Source organism: Trachinotus anak, unplaced genomic scaffold (assembly GCF_046630095.1).
Source record: "Trachinotus anak isolate AG129_WGS33_773 ecotype Australia unplaced genomic scaffold, CSIRO_AGI_Tana_v1 ptg000008l, whole genome shotgun sequence".
In the NCBI taxonomy this organism is placed as follows: domain Eukaryota; kingdom Metazoa; phylum Chordata; class Actinopteri; order Carangiformes; family Carangidae; genus Trachinotus; species Trachinotus anak.
This window is the reverse complement of record NW_027273859.1, coordinates 4034415-4055724: the sequence shown is the minus strand read 5'-3', so window position 1 is coordinate 4055724 and position 21310 is coordinate 4034415. Positions and strand designations below refer to the sequence as shown.

Genomic DNA, 21310 nt, shown 5'->3' with positions numbered 1-21310 from the left:
GCTTGCACATCTGTGGCTTTTGAGATCTGTGACAGTCCAAGGCCAAGAGCATGTGTCCCTTTTGGGTACTGATGCATAACGCTGTTGTGGAAACATAAACCCAAATTGAGTTCTGTGTTGTCTTCAGACTTCACTTTGAAACAGAAAAACATCTGAGTCATATAAAAAGGTCATGTCTTACTAAAAATACTAGCACCACCAGTACCATTTCTGTCCCAGTACCAGTGTTTGTGCATGTTTTACTACAAATACACTTCCTAACCTTTCAAAATGATGCTAATTTATTTCACTGCCTACAACTTAAGTCTACTTACAGACGTGAAACTTGCTGCTGTTACAATTATTAAATACGAAAACCATCATGGGGATCATGTCTGATTTAAAGGTTTACCTTTAAAATCAGATGTTTAACTTTAATAAGCTAAACATTATTAAAGCCCCTTTGTTGTAATGCCACATTCAGCTTTGATTTATAAAGTGTACTCTGCATTACCACGCAATAGCATTCTATGTGACACATTAGTGGAGGAGGTATTCAGATCCTTTATCTAAGTAAAGCAATTCCACTACATAGGAAACATACTCTCAGAATAATTTTACTTATACTATTAGATCATTACTACTGATGCACTATGATAGGCAGCATTTTAGTTTGTACTTGACAGGAATGGAGCTGATTCTGTCCACATGAATAAATGTACTTTGTTGGCTTCCACCACCACTGTTGACACTGTTGTATCTTGGGCAACAAGAACCTGAAAGCTTTAGTGCTTAATCGTTTCAACATTGGGCTTTTGTTGTACCCATAGCTTTCTGCACCCGGAACCCTTGTTGTTACACAAAAGTTCCCCTCCGGAAAGGCTACTTCGTAGTACATGCTAAAGGCTGATAGCGGAAGATAAACAGAAACCTTGTTCAACATGGCAGAGGTAAGCTAACGATGAATTTGAACCTTATATTTCATCTATCAGCAGTTTTTGAAAAAATTTTCCCCTCATGTCACAGTTTCTCACGTTTTCTCGGAGCATGTCTGATAGAAATACGGAGGCAAAGTTGGCCAGCGTTAGCCAGGTAGCTTACCGGTCGTTCGGTAACTTGCCTGATAATGTTTACTGCATCTTTTTCCTAACACGCTTGGATATTTATGAGACGACTCATATATGCGGCAGTGTCGGCAGAATGTTTTTATCTCAACGGGGAGCCACTCTGCGTATAGCTGCTAGCTGGGTCTGGGGAGTACTGAGCAGTGTGCTAGTACCGTGTTTTACTTAACAGCTGGACCATAGAGCAGCATCTTGGCTCCAGGGCAGGAAAGAGCAAGTCTGTGGGTACATCATGTAAACTTTGTTCCGTGATAGTGAGAGATGGTAACGTTTGTAACGACAGCTGGTTAGAGGAAACGTGTTCTGCCATAGTCCACTAACAGTAAACACAAGTTCTCAACAGTTCGAGGAGGGTAAACACAAGCAGCGTTCAGATGCAGCTCTGTGGAGACTGAATGATCCTGGCGGACAAGTATATTAGACTGTGGTCTAGTGCCGAAAGGATGAATCAATAGATTGATCGGTAAATGGTGAAACCTCAATTGACACTCAAAGAATAATCAGTCATTTAAGTAAAATGTGAAATATTACCTGGTTTCCACATCTTAAATGGCAAATAAGCGTCTTTCACGGAATACATGTTGACTCGTCATAGTAGGAAAAGCACAGGCGTTACTAATGACGTTCATGATGGCTTGTTTCTGAGCTGTGGCAGTGACACTGCAGACTACCCGGACCCTGAAATTGAGGTAGCTACATGAAATTCAGACATTATTCATGTTATTATATATACCCGTGTAGAGCTGCAGGGATTATTTGATTAAACTGATTTGATAATGGAGTCATAATTTATGTAATTTAAAAAAAAATCAAAAATGCAGTGCAAATTGAATATTTGTGGATTATGGACCTTTGTCAGGCAAAACAAGACATTTTAGGATATTATCTTAGTTTCAAAGATATTTCTGATACTATATGAACAAAATGATTGATTGATTAATCAGTCATTTGCAATTTAATAGACATGGAAAATAATCATTTGTTTGCTGCCTTGCACCTCTAATTTTTCTACTGTGATATGTGAAAATGTCAAAAAAGGGTCTGTTGACTATCTGAGTTTTTTTAGCCAAAAAACAAAGTAGGGAGACTGCCCTTACTACTATTAGCTGTTTTTTTTTACCCTTTCCTTTTCCTTTTCTTTTCCTTTCCTTTTCCCTTTTGTTCTGAATTTCTTTGCAAAATAGAGACACTGTAGCTGTAAATATAAGAACCTTGTTTAAGATGACACCAATAAAACGGGGGTTCTATGTAATTCCAACAGATTATGACAAAAATATAAGCAGCTTAATTTTTTTCTTTTTTTATTGTCACACCAAGAAATTGTAGATATGATTAAAATTGTAATCTCCTGTTTCCACAGACTCACAGCTTGCAGGACATGAGGCAACAGGCAGCCGTCGCTGCCAAAGTCTTCATTCAGAGAGATTACACGAATGGCACTGTGTGCCAGTTCCAAACCAAGTTTCCCTCAGAGCTGGAGACCAGGGTAGGATGCACCTCTTCACTTTGTTATTCAGAGTTTTTCCATCACACTAACACGTAAAAATGGTTGGCAGAACACCATCTGCTCTCTCTCACAAACACACAAACCAGATGACCATAGGAAGCACCCGGAGAAATCCCACCACATCAGTGGGCTTGCAGACCGTGAAAAAATCCATTAAGTTTTTACCGTCCCTGTCTGTTTCTTTACTGGCCCTCTCTGAATACCTGTCGTTTGGGGTCCACATGAGAGCGTGTTGTGTACGTGTGCTGGAACTGGGCTCACTGGCCAATCACTATATGTAATCAACCAACTCTTGTCAGGTCAGTGGAGAACATTCAAACACAGGACACTTTGCTTTGAGGCTGCAGTGTAAACCTCTGAGCCACTCAGTCCGATCAGTTTATTGGATTTAAGCTGCAGACACTCGCTACTCTGAACCAGCTCATTCTCCATTTTCAGTTAGGAAGAAAAATATTACCACAACTACTGAAGAAAAGTCATGAAACATTAATTTTTTGAATGTTCAGGAAAATTCTACAGAAAGCAAACTATCCATATCAGAATGTACACTCACTGCTCTGGCCCTAGAAACAAAAAAATAATGCAGCTGAAATCAGTGTGAAAATGGAGCCAAAAGGGAAAACTACTGAGGAGCCCTGCTGGACTGTGTCCTTATGTGAACCACAGTGGAAGTGGGTTTAAGAGCAGACATCGGTAATGATGTGAAGGAGGAAGAGCAGGTCGCTGAGCCTGAACAGGCTTTACGCCACATTAAAGATGGTGCCAGCCAAACAGTCCAGAGTTTGCAGGACAGAGAGCTGCAGTTTTGAAATGCACGCACCACATGAAAAGAGCAGCTTCACAACACTTAAACCACTTAAACTAGTGGTTTATTGGCACTTCCTCCTTGATTGGGTGGTCTCCCATGTTTTTCAGGAGGATTCTGTTCACAAACACACACGCACTCGTTGTCATCTGTAATTTTTAGGGGTTATTTCATCGACTTACGTTAATTCATCGGATACTTAGGCTGACCCCAACCTTAACCAGTGATTCAAAAAGTAGCCCATGACAGACACACACATACACTAAACTGCTGGACAAATGAAGCATGGTTGTCCCGTGGGAGGTAAAAGCTTCAGCCCCCTACCATAAAATGTTCTTCCCACATATATGTTTTCAATGACTTGCTTTAATCCCAGTTTATGAAATATACAGTATAATGGCAAGCTGTTTAGTGGCTTCCATTTTTAGGCCTGTTGTTTATGTCACTTTGTGAGGATGTTTGCAGAACACAGTGTTAAAAAAAAAGCCCCATTTTCTTTGAGCCAGTGGTTTATGTTTTGTTTTTATCCCAATATCTGATTTTGCCATGTCGTTGGCTTTGTTTTGCAAAGGTTTGCATGCTGTTACATCACATTCTTGCAGACAATTATCTCAGGCTGTGGGGTTTATTATTTTTGGTAGCTCTTTTCTGTTATAGCACTTTTGGATAATTGTACCAAAGACCTGGGAAAACACTGAGTTCTCTAAACGCATTTGGCAGCTAGCTTGCCAAAGTATTCAAAAGTGTTTCATTAATTGAGAACTGACAGTTTTCTGTGACCTGTGTCTAATATTTATATCCGAAGTTCACATTATATTTAGTGACAGCTACAGTTAAGAGAAAGTCACCTTCCTCACTTGAATTTAATCGAACATTTTTGGAATCTGAATATGACTGCATCAGGCATTATGGAAAGATGGAAAAATGTGGTTTGAATCTCAGGCTCTGAATTGGAAAATTAGGAGAACAAAGCCTTCCAATGGCGGGTACCAGAACACGCCTAAGACTACTGATGTGTTGGAGCTTGTTGTTGCATTCCTTGGGCACAAGGGAGCAGAACATTGGAGCTTTTTCAGAGGTTCATGAGCCCCCTGGCTGGCTCCTCATCTGGTCTGGAGGCTCCTTCTTTTTCTCTCAGAATCGCAGAGAACTCACCGGATCCGTTCTGGGCCAGCATGGGACGAGTGTGTCGACACCTCAGTCAAAACGGAGTTCAAACGTCCTCCGCCCTCCATCAGTCTTCCCTGCAGCAAGCTTTCGCTTGAGGAATACCTCAGAAAGGCTGGTTTGATTATCAGCCAGCTGTGGTTCCAGCTTGGATCCCAAAAAGCTGTCTGCAGTCTATGGAACAGCTGAGATGCATCTTTATCTTCGTCAAGGCGTGTCTGTGGCATTGGAGAAGGAGAAACCATCAATATTCCTCCCTGGATTGTCACTCTGTGTGTCCTGCTTTCAGTGCGTTTGTTGTGTCAGTTATTAAATGAAAGCTTTTGACAGACCATATGGTCAAGGCATCTTAATGATTTCAGGTGGTGTTTCCAGTGTGGGAAGGAGACCCAGCATTCCCTTGATCTGTGACCAGTCCAAGAAAATTCAGCCACTCATTTCTCTAGACATGGAAAGAGAGAGAGAAAATGATCTGGTGCTAAGAAGACAGTGTTTCCTCAAACGAAGCAGTTACACACCACTGCCAAATATACACCTGGCTCTGTGCCTTGTCCAATGATTTTTTTTTAACCCTTTGATCTTCTCTTTATGTTTGCATGTATTTCAGATTGACAAACAGCAGTTTGAGGAGACGGTGCGGACGCTCAATAACCTTTACGCTGAAGCTGAGAAGCTGGGAAGTCAGTCATATATTGAAGGTTGTCTGGCCTGCCTGACAGCGTATACCATCTTCCTGTGTATGGAGACTCACTATGAGAAGGTGACAGATATTTTACATCCATAGATTTATGCAGAAGTAATGAATCAGGCTGGGTATTGAACAGCTGTACTTTTTGAGGAAGGCTGAATTCTTTCTGCAGAGACCACAGTGTGAGTGTGTGCTGCCAGTGTTGTGGCTATAGCCACTCTGTGCCTGTTCTTATGTCTCTGGCTATTGCTGTGGTTGCTGTTGCGATAAGAAATAGCTATCGCTATGGCTATAACATTAGCTGTGGTTGTGACTGGCTGGCTATTCTTACAGCACATAAGACAGTAACGTTGGCACTGGCTTAGACAGTATTGTAAGGTCAGACACACATGCCAGGATTAGAGCCTAGTCACCAAAACATCTCGAGCACAGAAATAATGTTGCCTCACAACATTCACACTGTCGTCATGTAGATTAGTTAGTGCTACACTTTCAAAACTTGTGTTACAGCCTTGCCAATCAAAACAGTTAAAGCAAGAGCTACAACCATCACAATAATCACAGCAACAGCCACTGTATATCTGTAACCGTGTGCATAGTCTAATCTGAACTAACCACACAAATATCCTTTTGAACTGGCACCTTATTTGGTCTAACTCTTATTTTTTATTGATGTATTTTATTTGGATCCCCGTTCACGGTCCATGCAATGAAACATTCCATTATAATTCAAAACAATAATGTGAATTAAAATCCAAAACAAAGGTAACAAGATAGATTGTGAAAAACTACGGTCTGTGGTGAAAAACCCAAAATACTTCCACACACTGTTTCTCAGATGCATCTGTGTTCTGTGTCCGATCAGCCCGGCTTTGCTCACTTATATAATAGTTTGTGTTTCTCTTACTAGTTGTATTGTCAATAAAATATTAGAAGCAAACTTGGATATTTTAGTCTAAAAGAACTGAAAGTCATCTACAGAATGACTTAATAGACATTACTGGGACATGCTCTGTTCTGATTAGCATATTTATTTTGATAAAAGCATTACTAAGGAGCCAGAAAGTGTAGGCCTGAGATGAATGGAACAATGCAAAGACAATAAGACCTGAAGATAATAAAAACCACACAGAGTGTAATCTCATGTAAAATGCTTAGAGCCTTTTTTTCTCCCTAAATTGAATAAGACTGATCAGGACTCATTTTGTGAAATAGTCTAATCCAGTTTCACAGTTATTGACCCAATAACGTCAAGATCTGAAATAACTGGAAGATAATAAATACCAACAAATTAACAAAGCACAGGGGCTTCTTTCCACACATGACATGCTCCTTTCTGTAACAATAGAAAGTTCAAAGATCCACCTGTGTTTTTGTATTGTTTTCTCTGCCAAGTCCTGCTGTTCCAATCATTTATTTTTCCGTCACCTGCTCACTCGTCCAAGCTCCTGAAATCATGGGGTACAGCTAGCTTCAGGCTCCAGAACTGCTGGCCCTGTGCTGCTACAGGGAAGATGACCCAGACATACAGGGAGAAGTTAAGAGAAGTTATTAATTGCATTGTTTGGTAAAAAAAAAAAAGATTCCTCACAGTTTCATAAAGCCCAAGGTGATTTATTTAATGCTGCTGGTTTTGTTAACGACCAACAGTGCAAAACCACATGATATTAAATTTACAATGGTAGAAAACTGGGAAAAGCAGTAACGCCTCACAATTAAAAAGCTGGGAGTTGGATGTTTTTGACATTTTTGAGTGAAAAATGGCTTCAGGCACCATTTCGGACTATTTTATTCACTGATTCTTTTGAGGACTTTGACCTCTTTTATATGAAAAAATAGTTCATATTCCTTAAAGTATCCAGAAAAAGTATCATTTTGGTATTGGTAACACAACTCGTTTATAATATGGGCACAGATATTTAAACTTTAAGATACCCAGCCCTAATGAACAACCATTTTAGGTATAGAATGTACAGATGCTCGATCATGTTTTGGCTTCTGCATGTAGACATATTATTGACATGGTGACATTGAATATTATTGAGGTGGGTTGGAGCGATCAGAAGGTGTGTTGCTGTTGTGCGCAATCTTTTAGCCTGGCTGTAAATCAACATTTTTATGACCTCTATGAGAGCTGGCAAATAAATGTTATTTATAGTCAACTAAAATCCCTTTTGGCCCAGTTCATATGGAATGTAAATGGATCAGTGTGTCAGTGGTCCTTTCTTGTCCTATGAATTTGTCTCTCAGCGGACAGGAGTGAACAGGGATAAAAAAACATTTGGCTTGGTTTGGGTTTTATGAGCACTCATAAAGTCATGCAATTTAAATTGACTGGTCATTACCAAAGTAAAAATGAAGTCTGTAATTCAGCACCTTAGCTCCAGAATGTGGTGGGCTTAGCTAGCTGGATCCTCTGGTTGCCGTCCTAGCCAGAGAGAGATTTGCTACTTTGATTCCAGGTAGCAGCAGTACACTGTGTTTGTTTCACATCTCTCATAGGACTGTGCACCATGCATGAGTTCAGCCTTCTTTCATATTGTTCACACAACTGCCTCAATCACCTTTTGTGAGTATAACCAACAGAATGAATACCTTTGAGGAAAGACCTTATTTAGTTGATTTTTAATGTGAAAAGAAGTAAATTCAGCCCCTGCAGCAATGATATTAAAGCCCCTTTGTAAACGCTTTTCGTAGCCAGCTAAGAGTCTTTTTATTCTCGATTCAAGATTTTTCACCCACTCTTGTTTATGTTTAGGCTGCACACACTGCATGTCTAAGATCTACCTACAGATTTTCAGTGATGCTCAGGTCAGGGGACTGTGGGGGTCATTCCAAAAGCTTAAGCTTGTTTTTCTTAAAATAGTTCACAGTGGATTTTCAGGTCTGCTTTGGATCATTGTCCTGTTGTAGAAGTTGGCCTCTTTTCACTGTCAGTTTGTTGACTGACTGCAAGACATTTGCATCCAGTGTTTGTTGATAGTTATTGGAATCCGTTCTGTAAACAAGTCTGTACTAAAAAAATATATTATGTTTCAACACCCAGCCCTAATCTCAATATATGAAAACATAGCTAACACCAGATACATATGAAAACACAGTACATGTTAAGAATACATTGTTTGTGTGAGTCTTGTAGTCTTGTTTGCACTTGCAGAATATTATAAGGAAACATAAGGATGACTTATGACTCAGAATAAACCCTTCAGGTGTCCATGTTTTCATTATTCTACTGGTCCGGTTAAAGCAGGTATAAGTGGTTGAATGTCAGTACTTTGAATGATGGAAAAATCTATTAGACTACAGCCAAATGATCGGGTTCAGGACCCTCCCACTTGTGACCACTGTATTGTAATATCCTTTGTAAGATAAGATTATGTTGCAGAACAATTTAATATCAAAGCTGATTTTTGTTTTGTTTTGTTTTTTTTTGTTTAACTTTTATTTTACCTGGGAAGATATTAGGGACAAATTCTTGATTACAGTGACAGCCTGGCAAGTGTCAGAAAACACTTGTAGGGGAGAAGAAGGGGCGTGGGCAAACAAAAGACAAGACAAGAAAGCAAAGAATGGCTAATTAATCAGATCAAATAGAAGTAAAACATTTACAAGTATCATTAAAAAAATCTAAAAGAGGCCTTTAAAAGCTGTGAATAAATGTTTTGGTCCAAAAAGCTTTTATTCTGAAAAAACTAAAACAAGAGATTCAGGCTCTTTAAATTGAACCCAACACATTCTCTGTGAGAGTTTAGTACACTGCTGGATACCTGTCAATGTGAAATGGCATCTGAACTTGTGATTTCTGTGCCCTTTTAGGTTTTGAAGAAGATTGCAAAGTACATTCAGGAGCAGAATGACAAGATTTATGCACCACGAGGCCTCCTGCTCACCGACCCCATCGAGAGAGGCCTGCGAGTTGTATCCTACATGTCAGTGTCTGTTATACACAGGAAACACACTTTCTTATTCCTTCTTCTTATTCCTCAGCCTTGACTGGTGAGTTACATGTAATTGCAAGCAATGACCCCCTAAACCTTAGGGGCGGGCTTAAACCAACCTTACAACCATTTAGAAATGTAGTGTAGCCAATGCAGCCATGATGTATTTACAACAGAAGAACAACCTTGTTGAGCAGGAATGAGCTTGTACAGAGAGGAGGAATGATACATTGAATATTTTGAACAAATGTAACTTGTTAAGCGTTCCCAGGGATCAGGAAACGTGAATGTAATCACACCCCAGTTTTAAGTAGAACAAGGAGCTTTCACAATGACCTAATAGATGTAGTGATTTACAGGCAGTCTGCCCCCACCATGCCTTTGCCTGTAACTGCTGGATGAAAATGGAAAGCAGCCGTCTGGGCAGCTTACAGGAAATCCAGAGCTATGTAGGGATACCCTGTAAAAACACCAGATAAAAGTTAGTATGTAATCCATAGCATCTGCATAAGATCAGCGGGTGCACCAACATCCTGGCTTTACCGGCATGTGTTTGTGGGGTGACTCAGCGTCCCAATTAATTGCAACTGGGCGGCAATGGGAGATTAGGGATAAAAAAATATGACTGAAATTGTTCACAGCCGAGCTTTGTTCCTACTCTTGCCTATGATTTTATAGGGCTGACAGTGATCTGGATTACATCGCCGACACTGTCAAGCTGCTTTGCTGACTTTGGCCCAGGAGCAGTGGGAGATTGACAGGAATGTCTCACCTGAACTGTTGCTTTAATATTTGACTCAAGGAAACATGATGATCATATTTGTGATTCTGAAATTGTATATTTCCCTCCAGGACTGAGGGGTTGAAAGGTTTTTTTTTTTTGTTTTTTTTTTTAATCACTTAAAAGCACCCCCCCTCTTTATGTTACACTGAAACTATAGCTATAGGAGCCAATGTTGTGACATCCATTCAGGTTTGCTGCAGTCATGATGCAATGCAATCTGTCATTCAGTATTTCTTTCATCTGTCTCTGAAAGAATGAAGCGTGTTCCTGCAGTTTACTCTACCTTGATTTGAACAGAGTTAAACTATGTGTTAATGTTTGTGTCTTCATAACCTGGTTTGGTCCATATTCATAAAACTCACCACCACTCTCTTCTGAAGGAATGTGTGTTCAGTGTTCAGTCCTCTCTGTTATCACAGACATGTCTGAACTAAACGAGACCCCTCCACTCGCTCACCGACTTGCCCCTCCTGTTGAACTGTGGGAAATGCTGTTTGTTATAGGCCAATAAAAATATAAATTGTATTACATTGCTTTTCAAAAAATGTGCCATCCTAATCTAAACATATGAAGCGAGCCACACTGCATACTGCTGAGAGAGGCTCCGTCCCAGGGCTGGATTTGTGGTTGTTAGCATAGTTACGAATGTCAGTGGGGTTTTGAATGAGGTTTTCTTATTACTGGAGCAGTACTCTGAAGTTCTAGTTTCACTTCTACATGCTATTTCACCAGTGATCATGGACATAGATTTTCCTTTAAAAAAAATGTATTCCAAAAACTGTCTAGTTTTTGACATTTTGAACATAGCATTTCAAAATCAAACTAAAACCCTGAACATCCCCTGGCTACAGCCTTGATGGCAAGTCACTTTTTCCACAGTAATGTCCAAAAACGGTTTCATCCTGTTTAAAAATGGTAAAATATGCACAATTGCTGCAGTTTCGTGATAGGTTCTAAGTTATATTATGTAAAATGTGAGGAGAATTCAAATTTCAGTTGGCTTTAATTAAATGTAAAATGAACCCAACCTTGCTCCAGATGTTTTTCCTTGACTGAATCCTGTTCAGATTGAGGTCACCATCTTTGAAGACAGAAGTCTGACCAGATAAAAGTTGCCACGGTGAGTCTCAATATTAACACATTGAACATTAACACATTTTTTAATTACGAAACACAATGATTCAATTTTGGGAAATATACTGCAAAGAAAAGTGCTTGAGTCAAAGAGCTGTAATAAAATAGGTTCACTCTTTACATGCCCGCCTGTCCATTCCTGACATACAGAATGCCTCCTCTGCATTCAAAGAAGAATCCCACATCAAAGTTTAAAACATCTGTGAGTGATATTATTAACTGCTTTAGCACCGGGAGGATCGTTTTTATCAACGATTAAAGAATAATTCTGCTTGCTTTATGACTTCACGTTGCACAGTGCTCAGTGTTTTGTCACTTATTTCACTTCTGAACATACACTTCACTGTTCAGAGCACACACATACACACACTGATGAAATCTTGTGAGTTCAGATTCAGATGTTTCCAGCAGAAGTATTTTTTGAACACTTGGTGCTGAGGAGAAAAGGAGCACAAAGCAAGTGAATCAGAGCAGTGCCACAGCAGTTTCTGAGGATGTCTTGTCCAGCAGAGAATAAATAACCCAGATCTCGCTGTTATTATGTGCGTCTTCCTTCTTGTCCTTCCTCACTCGCACTTTTCTGGACTTGGATTTGGACAGTCTTCTCTAAGTTATGCTTCCCCCTACATTTTTATTTACAAGACCTTGGCTACAGAGGATAAATTATGACACCATCAGTCATAATAGAAGCTAAACTTTGAACCATTGTTCGTGAGGCCTATAAAATAAGAGAAGCCTAAATGTTAGAAAATTCACACACACACACACACACACACACACACACACACACACACACACACACACACACACACACACACACACACACACACACACACACACACACACACACACACACACACACACACACACACACACAGAAGCCAAGTCCAGCAGCTGAACCCAAAAGTGTCAGGTGTCCTTTTGGCACGACAGCAGACTCACTACAGTTACATGTATTTAAATAGCTCTAAGCAAACAATTATTACATTTTAGTTAAAATAGCTCATTTCCTTGTTTACTTTGCTGCCGGGCTTCTACTGCATTCATGTGAAATTGAAGGAAGCTGGAGAGTCAGATATCATGGCTTCAGTTTGAAAGCATTGCTGGTGCCTGAGAACAAACTAGAAAGCAAGAGCTGTAGCTTTAATGTAATAAAAATCAGGCTCATACACACAGCATAAGGAATAGCACAAACCGTGACCGCATGTTGTGTTTGTGTCTGTAAAGTTTCCTCATGTTATTTACATTTGCAGTAATGAATTTAAAACCAACCAAAAGGAAATCGAAACAGATATTTCTCATCTTTATATCAAGGTTATTATTATTATTATTGTTCTCACATTTGATGCTGTTAATGTGAATGATTCTTCTGAGTGAGCAGGTTGTGTTTACTGAGATTTAAAAGCCACGAATGCAGCAGAGTACAAGAGCTGTCTTGCACATAGTCATTAAAATCTCAACACAGATTTCAGGCAGTAGATAATAGACACAAATAACAGATGATCTCTGTTGCAAGAGGGTTTGGGCTTTGTAAAAAGTTGTAACATGCTACTGTAATCACAGAAACATCTGAAAACCTTTTTATTTTAACCATAATAAAATGACTGTTTGGACTGTTTGATGGTTTTCATTGCTTACTGGAGGATTTTAACCAGTCATTAAGTAGATGTTTTCATCCAGAAGCAGCTTAGAGTAACCGGCTCTGGTGACTTCTACACTGTGTGGCACGAGTTTGATTCTTCTTTCTGGAGGCCTTGTCATAATTAGTGGCTGCTGGCAGTTTGTCATAACTTTGGATGTTTTCCTTTTTTCTTTGCTTGTGACTGTAAATTGAAGGGAGGTTCCCAGCAAAGGCCGTTCATTCAGAGAAGCACTGTATCTGCATTTTGATTTAAAGCTAGAACAGCGTCAGAGGGGGTCAGGTAAAGCTAGTTACAGAGAGACATAACATAACTGAAAGAACATGGGGCTGCTTCAGGACAGCTCTTGACTTTGTGCTTTCTGTCATATACTGGTGACATTGACTTCATTGTCCACTTGACTCCACCATTGTACACTGCCGTGCTCAACTTGCACATACCACTGTATCACATCCACATTACATTTACTATTCCGCAAATTTCTGTTAAAAATGATTCAGTTTCAAAATAAGAGCTTATTGAGACCAAGTCATCCAGGAAGTCTCCAAGAATAATTGAAATATGAAGTTGTTTCTTTGATTTGAACAGAAATATTTACTGGGAAACTATTCTCTTCCTCATTTATCCTATCATAAAATTTCTTTGATTAAGAGCGTTCCTCAGCAGTTATCATTCCATGTAACTTTTTGACTTTCCCACCACACACTTTGTTTGAATGCTAAAACTCTCTGAGACAGCACGGTACGATCATGAAGCACAGATGGCTTTTATATATCTGCAGGTTTTTCACCCTGGCAGACGCCTCACGGTTCTTGACACAGGAGCACATCTCATCCCATAAATTGTATAAATCTCTGTTACAGTAAATCCTGTCTTTTTTTTTTCTTGTGCACAGAAAAAGACAGGGAAGCTCATTATATGGTGTCATCCTAAGATTTGCTGGGCTCCAATCATACTGAAAAGTACTTTGTATAGATGCTGGGCAGAGCCCAGTCTGCACTGTAGCGTAGACGGTATCATCAGCAGAGTAAGACATACCCCATAAATATTTGACCTGTGGAGAATGTTGTGTTTGGCATAATTTTTGAGTCCATGGATCCTTGTGGATGGATAAACCATTGCCCTACTACCGTATAGATGTATACAGGGATTAATCTTCACGTTTGAAATTCCTGCCGAGCAGCTTGATACATACACATGTCCGGTTGAGGAATGTAAACCCAGCTCTTTTATAAGTAGCTGTTGAGAGAGGAGTGCACTCGAGCTTTTCCATGGTCAAAGACGGGGTAAACCACAGCCAGCATGCAGACTGAACATATATACAGTATATCTATCCCACCCAGTGTTTAAGCCTCTTAATCCTTCCATGGTCTCTTCTCCTCTGCCTCCTCCAGGCTTAGACTGACACATCAGTTATCAGACCCATATCAGCCTTTAATTAAAAATTGGATTGACATCGTTTGAGCTTTTTTTTTTTTAAGTCACTTTACTCAGTATTTTTATGTGGAACAGTGTATCACATGACTGAGGGGTCGCTCATCACAAGCCCACAAATAATTAGCTCAACAGAGCATTTTAGCATCTTATAGCTAATTGTTTTGATTTTACAGCCCACAACTTTACTGTTTTGGTTCAGTCTCACAGCTCTCATCAGCAGGCAGCTGTTTTCAGTCAGAACACACAAAAAATCCAGCGTACACCACCAGCTCAGCACCAAACGACAGTTAGCTGGGGAACATAATTTAGTACAGCATTTAGTTTAGGTGTTGAAGGCCGAAACAGAGCTGAAAGGAGAGGGAATGTTGGACTTTTTCATCAGGAGCCCAAATGAATGCCAATTTTAATCCATCACTGTTTGCTGCTAAAAAACACGTCAGTTGTTGTGTGTCCTGGTTTCTGTAGCTACCAGGTGCCCAAAAACACAGACTGCATTTAAAGCTGCATCATTTGGTTTTGTTTGCTAGTTTGTTTGGTTTTTTTGTATTTGGTTGGCTGTTTTTTTTTTGTTTTGTTTTGTTTTTTTTTGTTTTTTTTTATTAATCAATTTATTTTTTTAGTACTTGGGGGCAGTAGAACAAGCTGTCAAAATAACAATTGACATTATCACCTTATAATGTTCAAATGGATAACATTTAGTCAGTTAGCTGTCCAGCCGTGAAGCTAAATAAAAATAAAGTTGCAGGCAACTGCAGAGTTGACTGTTGTGCCTTCATTACTACAAATGGCTGTACAGTACTTTTACCTCACACAAAGTCATTTCGTCAGTTGTTTTTCTTGCTTATTTATTTTGTTTTAATGGCTTGAGCGTCGTGCTCCTTTGCTTGAAACTGAGGAAAAATTATTTGCTTCCCATAGCTCCAGATCTGACCTTCATCATATATCTGTAAAGCCATCCTCTCCCATCCTCTCTCTTTACCATTATGGCTGAAGGTCTGGCAGGTCTAAAGCAATATTTTGGGTTTGGCCTGGAGCCTACCAGGTGAAGGGCTGAACACTGTGATGGATCAGCCTCGAGTGGGATGACTGCAGTGTAGCAAAACCAGACTTGGCCCACACAGCTCTTGAGTGCTGAGCATTCATTCAGAGGCAGATGGCGCCAAGTCGATGTCCTGGCATCTCGTCCAGAAGACATTCTGCTCCTGATAAGGTGTCGTTTGGCTCCACACACAACTCGCTGACTGGCCGCAGCACGCCAACAAACCTGTAAATTAGGCTGCACACATGAGAATATTTAGTGTCAGTGGGGAATGTTGGACACGGTGGATACATAAATGGTATTCATCATTCGTTTGTTGTTCTTTTCATTCTCTGAAATGAAGTTTTCCTCACCTGCAAAGAATATTTTTACAGGCCAAACTAACAGACATTTCTTCATTGAAATTCTTCACTTACTGTTTTATTGCCTGTTTTTACACATTTTTAAAAAGCATTACTACAGCTCTTTGGCCAGCAAATATCATATTAACACATTCTTTATAAATACCTGACAGAACAATACCTGCTTTTGATACCAATACTTACACAAGACAGAACTCAAGCGCTCTCTGTATTTGATGCTTGTTGTGTAAACCATGCCAGCTCGCTCAGTGCTCTGCTTGTAGTGAGCCAGCAAACAGAACTGTAAATAACTATCAGTGTTAGTCAGGCCAGAGGCAGTTTCTGTTCAGTGTAAAGGGAAAACACACCAAATGAAAAGCTCCTGTAGATGGAAACAGAGAAAAAGTCACCTTACAATAATGTCAGGAACCACATCTCATAGTGTGACCTAGAGTCTCAGCTAACATCATCACAATTATGTGAATACAGAAATCAAATCCAGATCCAGGAAACCACTGAAAAAATTCTCACGGTTGACATGCTGAAAGGGTCTGAAGTGTCAGGTTAGGGTTAAGCAGTGAAAGGAGTTAGTGTCTGTTGAAGCATTACTGTTAAAATCAGTTGTGTCAGTTGAAGGTTAATCTCTGCAGTAAGCTGAAGTTTCAAGTGAAGTGAAGGTGAGAAAAACAAGTGCACTGTTAGTCAAACTGTTCGCTGAAGATAGAGGTAAAAGCAGTTGACATGAAAGCGCAGAAAGCAACTGAATGGTCAGTGTAACAGGCAACTGATAAGCTTGGCCACAGCAGAAATTTTGACATGTTATAGTAATAAAAGCAAAAAGAAAATTGAGAAATTGCAGTGGACACATTTTAATTTTTTAAAAAGAAATGTTAAAAAAATGTAAACTGGTTACAAAGTTTTAGAACATCACTTCTTTGCATGTGAGCTGTATGAAGATTACACTTATTGTAACATCTCTTACAATAATTATTACCATAATTACGTAGATGACACACATCTCTACTTAACAGTGTCACCAGGCAACTACAGTCTGTTATATTCGCTGAATAAGCGCATTGAACAAATTAATAGGTGGCTGTGCCAGAATTTTCTACAACTGAACGCAGAAAAAAACATAATTGTTTTTGGCTTCAAAGAAGAAAAATTAAAAGTCAGTGGTCAGCTTGAATCCATTACACTAAAACCTACAGATTAAGCCAGAAATCTTGTCGTGGTTGTAGACTCTGACCTAAATTTTAACAGCCAAATAAAGATAATTGCAAAATCAGCCTACTACCATCTGAAAAACTTTGTTAGAATTAAAGGATTTCTGTCTAAACTGGATACAGAAAAAACGTATTAATGCATTTATTTTCAGCTGGCTTGACTATTGTATTGGTGTCTTCACAGGTCTTAGTAAAAAATCAACCAGACAGCTGCAGCTCATCCAGAACGGTGCTGCTAGAGTCTTCACTAACACCAAGAAAGTGCAGCACATCACTCAGGTCCATAAATCACTGCAAAGGATAGATTTTTAAGTCCTGCTACTTGTCTATGAAGTACTAAATCGTCTCGGGCCCCGATACATACCCTCAGGTCATCTGGGACAGGTTTACTCAGTGTTCCCAGAATCAGAACCAAACAAGGTGAAGCAGCTTTTAGTTGCACCATCTGTGGAACAAGCTTCCTGAACACCTGAGATCTGCTGAAACTGTCAGCTCATTTAAATCAGGGCTTAAGACGTTACTATTGGCTGCAGTTTACCAACAAATCACATCATTCATTGTTCTCAAGTCCTGCAGCACTTCTTTTAAAATGACTTTGTATTCAAATATTTTTTATTTTATTTATTACAAATTTGTCTTTTTTGTTTTTAGTGTTCTACTTTTAATGTATGTACATGCCCCTTAAAGCACTTTGAATTGCCTTGTGTCGGACTGGTGCTATACAAATAAACCTACCTTGCCTTGCCTTAAGAGTTCAAGCATTTACATAGTTGAAGCATCAGCTGAAATCCTGAAAGGGTGTCAGTTGAAATGTAAGCATTTGAAAGTCCCATACTATAAAAAGTGAAATTTCCATGTTGTTTTCTTTTTTTATAAAGCAGGTCTAGGTGTTGTACATATACTGTGAAAGTATCAAAGTCTCAGTCCACAGAGAAATGCACACAGCACACAGCATGCACTGAGCCTTAAAATGAGTCCTCAGGACTTCTGTAACTTTGTGATGTCACAACAAAGCAGTCACCACGCTCAGCTATGCCCCAGGCCCCGCCCACCTGGACCCACCGTCCAGCCTGGCAGGATCTGGTTTCCCTGAGTGTTTACCTGAAATCTGCTATATTTTTGTTTGATGACTCAGAAAACAGTCAGCCAATCAGAAGAGAGGCTCAGAGCCTCACCGACCTGTTGTTACTAGAGCTCCTGACAGAAGCCTGAAAGAGGAGATAAAACAACAAGCAGTCAATATATCATCTTACAGATATCAACACATCAAATAAAAGAGCGGAAATGTGTTAAATATGTTTTTTTTTAAAGGAGTTAAGGTGTCAGTTAAAATCAGTCAAACGTTAGCTGAAGACAAAGTGTCAGTTAAAGTATAAGCAGCTGAAAGCAGCTGGTACGTGAGCCGATGGTATTGAAAGGAGTTGAAGTTTCAGGGTAAAGTGAAAGAGCTAGAAACAGTTGAATTGTAATAGTAAAGATGAAAGCATGTAAGCACTGACAGCAGCTGAAGTGTCAGTTCAAGAGGAAATCTTTATACTTATTAATATTATTAATGGCCACATTTTATTTAGGTGAGCCACATCAGGGGCTCTTACTGAGCCTGCTGACTACTGCCATGATTTACTGTTCACATCCACATGGAACAGAGTCGTTGGGATTGTTATTAGTCACACATTCTTTTCTTGCTGCCACCAGAGTGTTGTGAAAAGGTTTTTATTTAATCCTCCATTAGTGTCAGGTTACTAATTAATCTTTCTTGTTTCTGTAGCAGCTGTTAGCTGAGTGGAGCAGCCCAGCACCGGTGCCCACCTCCCTGAGGACCACCCAGACCTGCACCCTTAATACTGCGTCTCTACAATCTGTCCTTATCCACTAACTGTCATGTGCATGTCCCAGTCAGCGTATCCCTTGTGACCAAGTTTGAGATTTCATATCCAACAGTTATTCATGTATTATTTTGTCATTATTTGAGATATCTCTGTCTGTGTTTAATAGTTTGGGGTTAAAGTCAGTTACATGCCTGTATTTAGTTGGAGAAGGATGTCATGCAAAACCTAAAATAACCCATTTACAGGATTTGTTGACATTTACTGACATTCTTCAAGGCATGAGTAATTATTCTTGGTTTATTTTGGACTAAACACACAAACTACAAGTTTTTGACCAGTAGTATTTGTGGAAGTATGGACTTTTGTACTTTCTTTCTTTCTTTTTTGGACATTCCTTTTTAAATAATGAGGCCAACAAACAGGGTAACTTATTTTTATGAAGGTTTATACAACTCACCCACACCCACGCTTCAAGTGATTATATTAGCTGAACTGAGGAAAAATTTTAATTATGAAGCAAGGAACTCTTGTTATCAGTGTGATTTTCTGCATGTGGCGCTCTTCAGTTTATTTGCTTTTACTCTTATTCATGTATCCTTGCAAGGGTGTTTGGTAGTCTGTGACCTTTTCTGCATGTTTCCTTTGTAGGGTTTGATCTTATAATTACTACAGTGACTGCTGAACTCTGTCAGGCTCTAAACATTCCAGTCAGACAGTCACAGATCCAAATATTCATGTACACCTTTCCTATTTATGCATTGATTTAAGAGATTCTTCTGTTACTTTTTGAAAAGCCAAACTTGTGCTTGCTCTGTGTTTAGCATGTACTGTTGTTAATGCTCCTCCTCAAGTCATGGTTATTTTTATTTGTAAACTGTGCTATGCATAGTGTTTGGTGACTACTGTTGATTATTGACTCATGTCTTATTAGCATATATTCATATATTAGTGAGATTGCCTTTGACCGAAGTATTAAAAGTGCTCTTGTTAGTTGACAGTGCCTGTAATGGTTTTGAATGTTGCCTTTGTGTAAGTTCAAAGGCCCAGTCACACCAGGATTTAACACAGCAAAGTTTTTTTTTTAGCAATTTCATTTCGGGGGAAACAAAGTGATTAGTGGATTTCCTCATGGGGACAAAGTTCATCAGCACATATGTGCGTCATGTTCAACATCGATGAGCTTCTTCCTGCAAATATGTGCTGTTGACAGTGACGTGAAAATTGAGGAAGCTATCGTAGCTTATTAGCTGTGTTGTACCATTCACTGTAATTTAACCTTGCTCTGGAGAGTATGAACCGCTCCAGAAAAGAGGAATGGTTTGCAGACAGCTGTGAGACAGAACTCAATGGTACAAATACATCTTTTGGATAAACTGTCCACTTATTATCCTGTTAGCAACTGAGCTAAGCTAACAAGCAAAGAACCAACCGTTAGCTTAGCTCAGTTCGCTGTGCTTTATTCATCATCTTGAGTAAGAGAAGAAGGTTGGCAATGTTGAACAAAATGTCAGGGTTTAGGAAACAGAACAGCACAGAGAAAATAAAGAAAAGCAGCCATTAGCGCTCCAGCTACAGCAGTTCACCAGCTAGCCCTGCACGTACAGTCGCTACGTCCCCACACTTCAGAGTATTGGCTGTGGCTGTGTCATTTCCTGGTGTGATCATGTCCAAACAGTGAGATTATGTCGGCCAGCTCTGGATTTATTCACTTGTTGATAACAAGCAATGAAATGCCAAGTTTGTGATTGTTTTCTGTCTGTTAATTAAGCAGGAGATGCTCACTTTACGTTTGTGAAACCTTAACAAAGGTTGAATACGCGTCATTACCCATGGCTGGACATTCAGATGCTCAGATGTCTGGTGAATTCAGAGCACAGAAACTCATTTGAAGCATCTTTAATTATGATGCAACTACATGTGCAAGTATAGATTTTTGAATGCCATAGCTGAGGGATGAACGCTTATCTTCAATTATAATTTTGTAAATAAAGTTTCATTAATCATTTTTGATTTTAGCTCATACTTTATTTATCTGGAGTTCAGTTCGTTGAACTTTTCTTGTTCCTTTTTTTCACTTGTTTTATTAATCCAGAAGTATCCTCATAAATAAAACTTGTACATATTTTACATCATGTTGGTTTCTGGTGTTTGGATTTTACAAACACACTCACACACTTGAGAGAAGAGCTACAAGACACAAAGTTCCTGGTGCGTCTTATGATTTAGTCAGAAAAACTTAAAAACCGAGAGCTGAATGAACTCCAGGGCTTCGTTTCAACTTGGTTTGTTTTCAAGGGCGGTATTTTGTGTTGTCTCTAAGAGTTATATAGCAGGAAAGCTCTCCTGATTCCACCAGAGCTGCACTATTTCTCACAGCGGAGATGAACCCTGACCAGATGAGGTTATATTCTCAAAGGAACAGCAGAGTGATGCATTGAGGAGGCGAACCATCCTTCAACTGCGTGAACCTGAGTTTAAGATGTTGGATCTACAAACTGATCTCTGTCAAAGGAAAGCGAGATAACCTAAAGAAAGATTCATTTGTAGACTACAAATATCATTTTTATCTCATGTCGGTGACGGTGCTTCTAGTGTTATTAGTGGTCTTTTGAATTGAGAGCACATTTCCCAGAAACCCTATTCATTTCTCTGGCAAAGACCAAAAGGCTTTT

General features: G+C 39.4%; 1 protein-coding gene across 5 annotated transcripts; it reads left to right on the top strand.

The window, feature by feature from the left end:
- Window positions 1-788: 788 nt before the first annotated feature.
- Window positions 789-20770, top strand: LOC139623606 (golgin subfamily A member 7-like). Of its 5 annotated transcripts, XR_011691558.1 has the most exons (7): window positions 1281-1792; window positions 2464-2589; window positions 5190-5342; window positions 9087-9188; window positions 11060-11112; window positions 16994-17088; window positions 18581-20770. XR_011691558.1 is itself a non-coding variant. In XM_071481945.1 (6 exons), exons 1-5 carry the CDS (start codon window positions 921-923, stop codon window positions 11099-11101), a joined length of 432 nt encoding a protein of 143 aa, XP_071338046.1. In that variant the 5' UTR covers window positions 789-920; the 3' UTR covers window positions 11102-11112; window positions 18581-20770. The 5 variants fall into 5 exon arrangements, 4 of the variants coding, with proteins under 4 accessions (XP_071338046.1, XP_071338045.1, XP_071338043.1 ...); XM_071481945.1 differs by lacking the exons at window positions 1281-1792; window positions 16994-17088 and adding an exon at window positions 789-929; XM_071481944.1 differs by lacking the exons at window positions 1281-1792; window positions 16994-17088 and adding an exon at window positions 789-929 and having other exon boundaries at window positions 18578-20770.
- The last annotated feature ends 540 nt before the right edge of the window (window positions 20771-21310 follow it).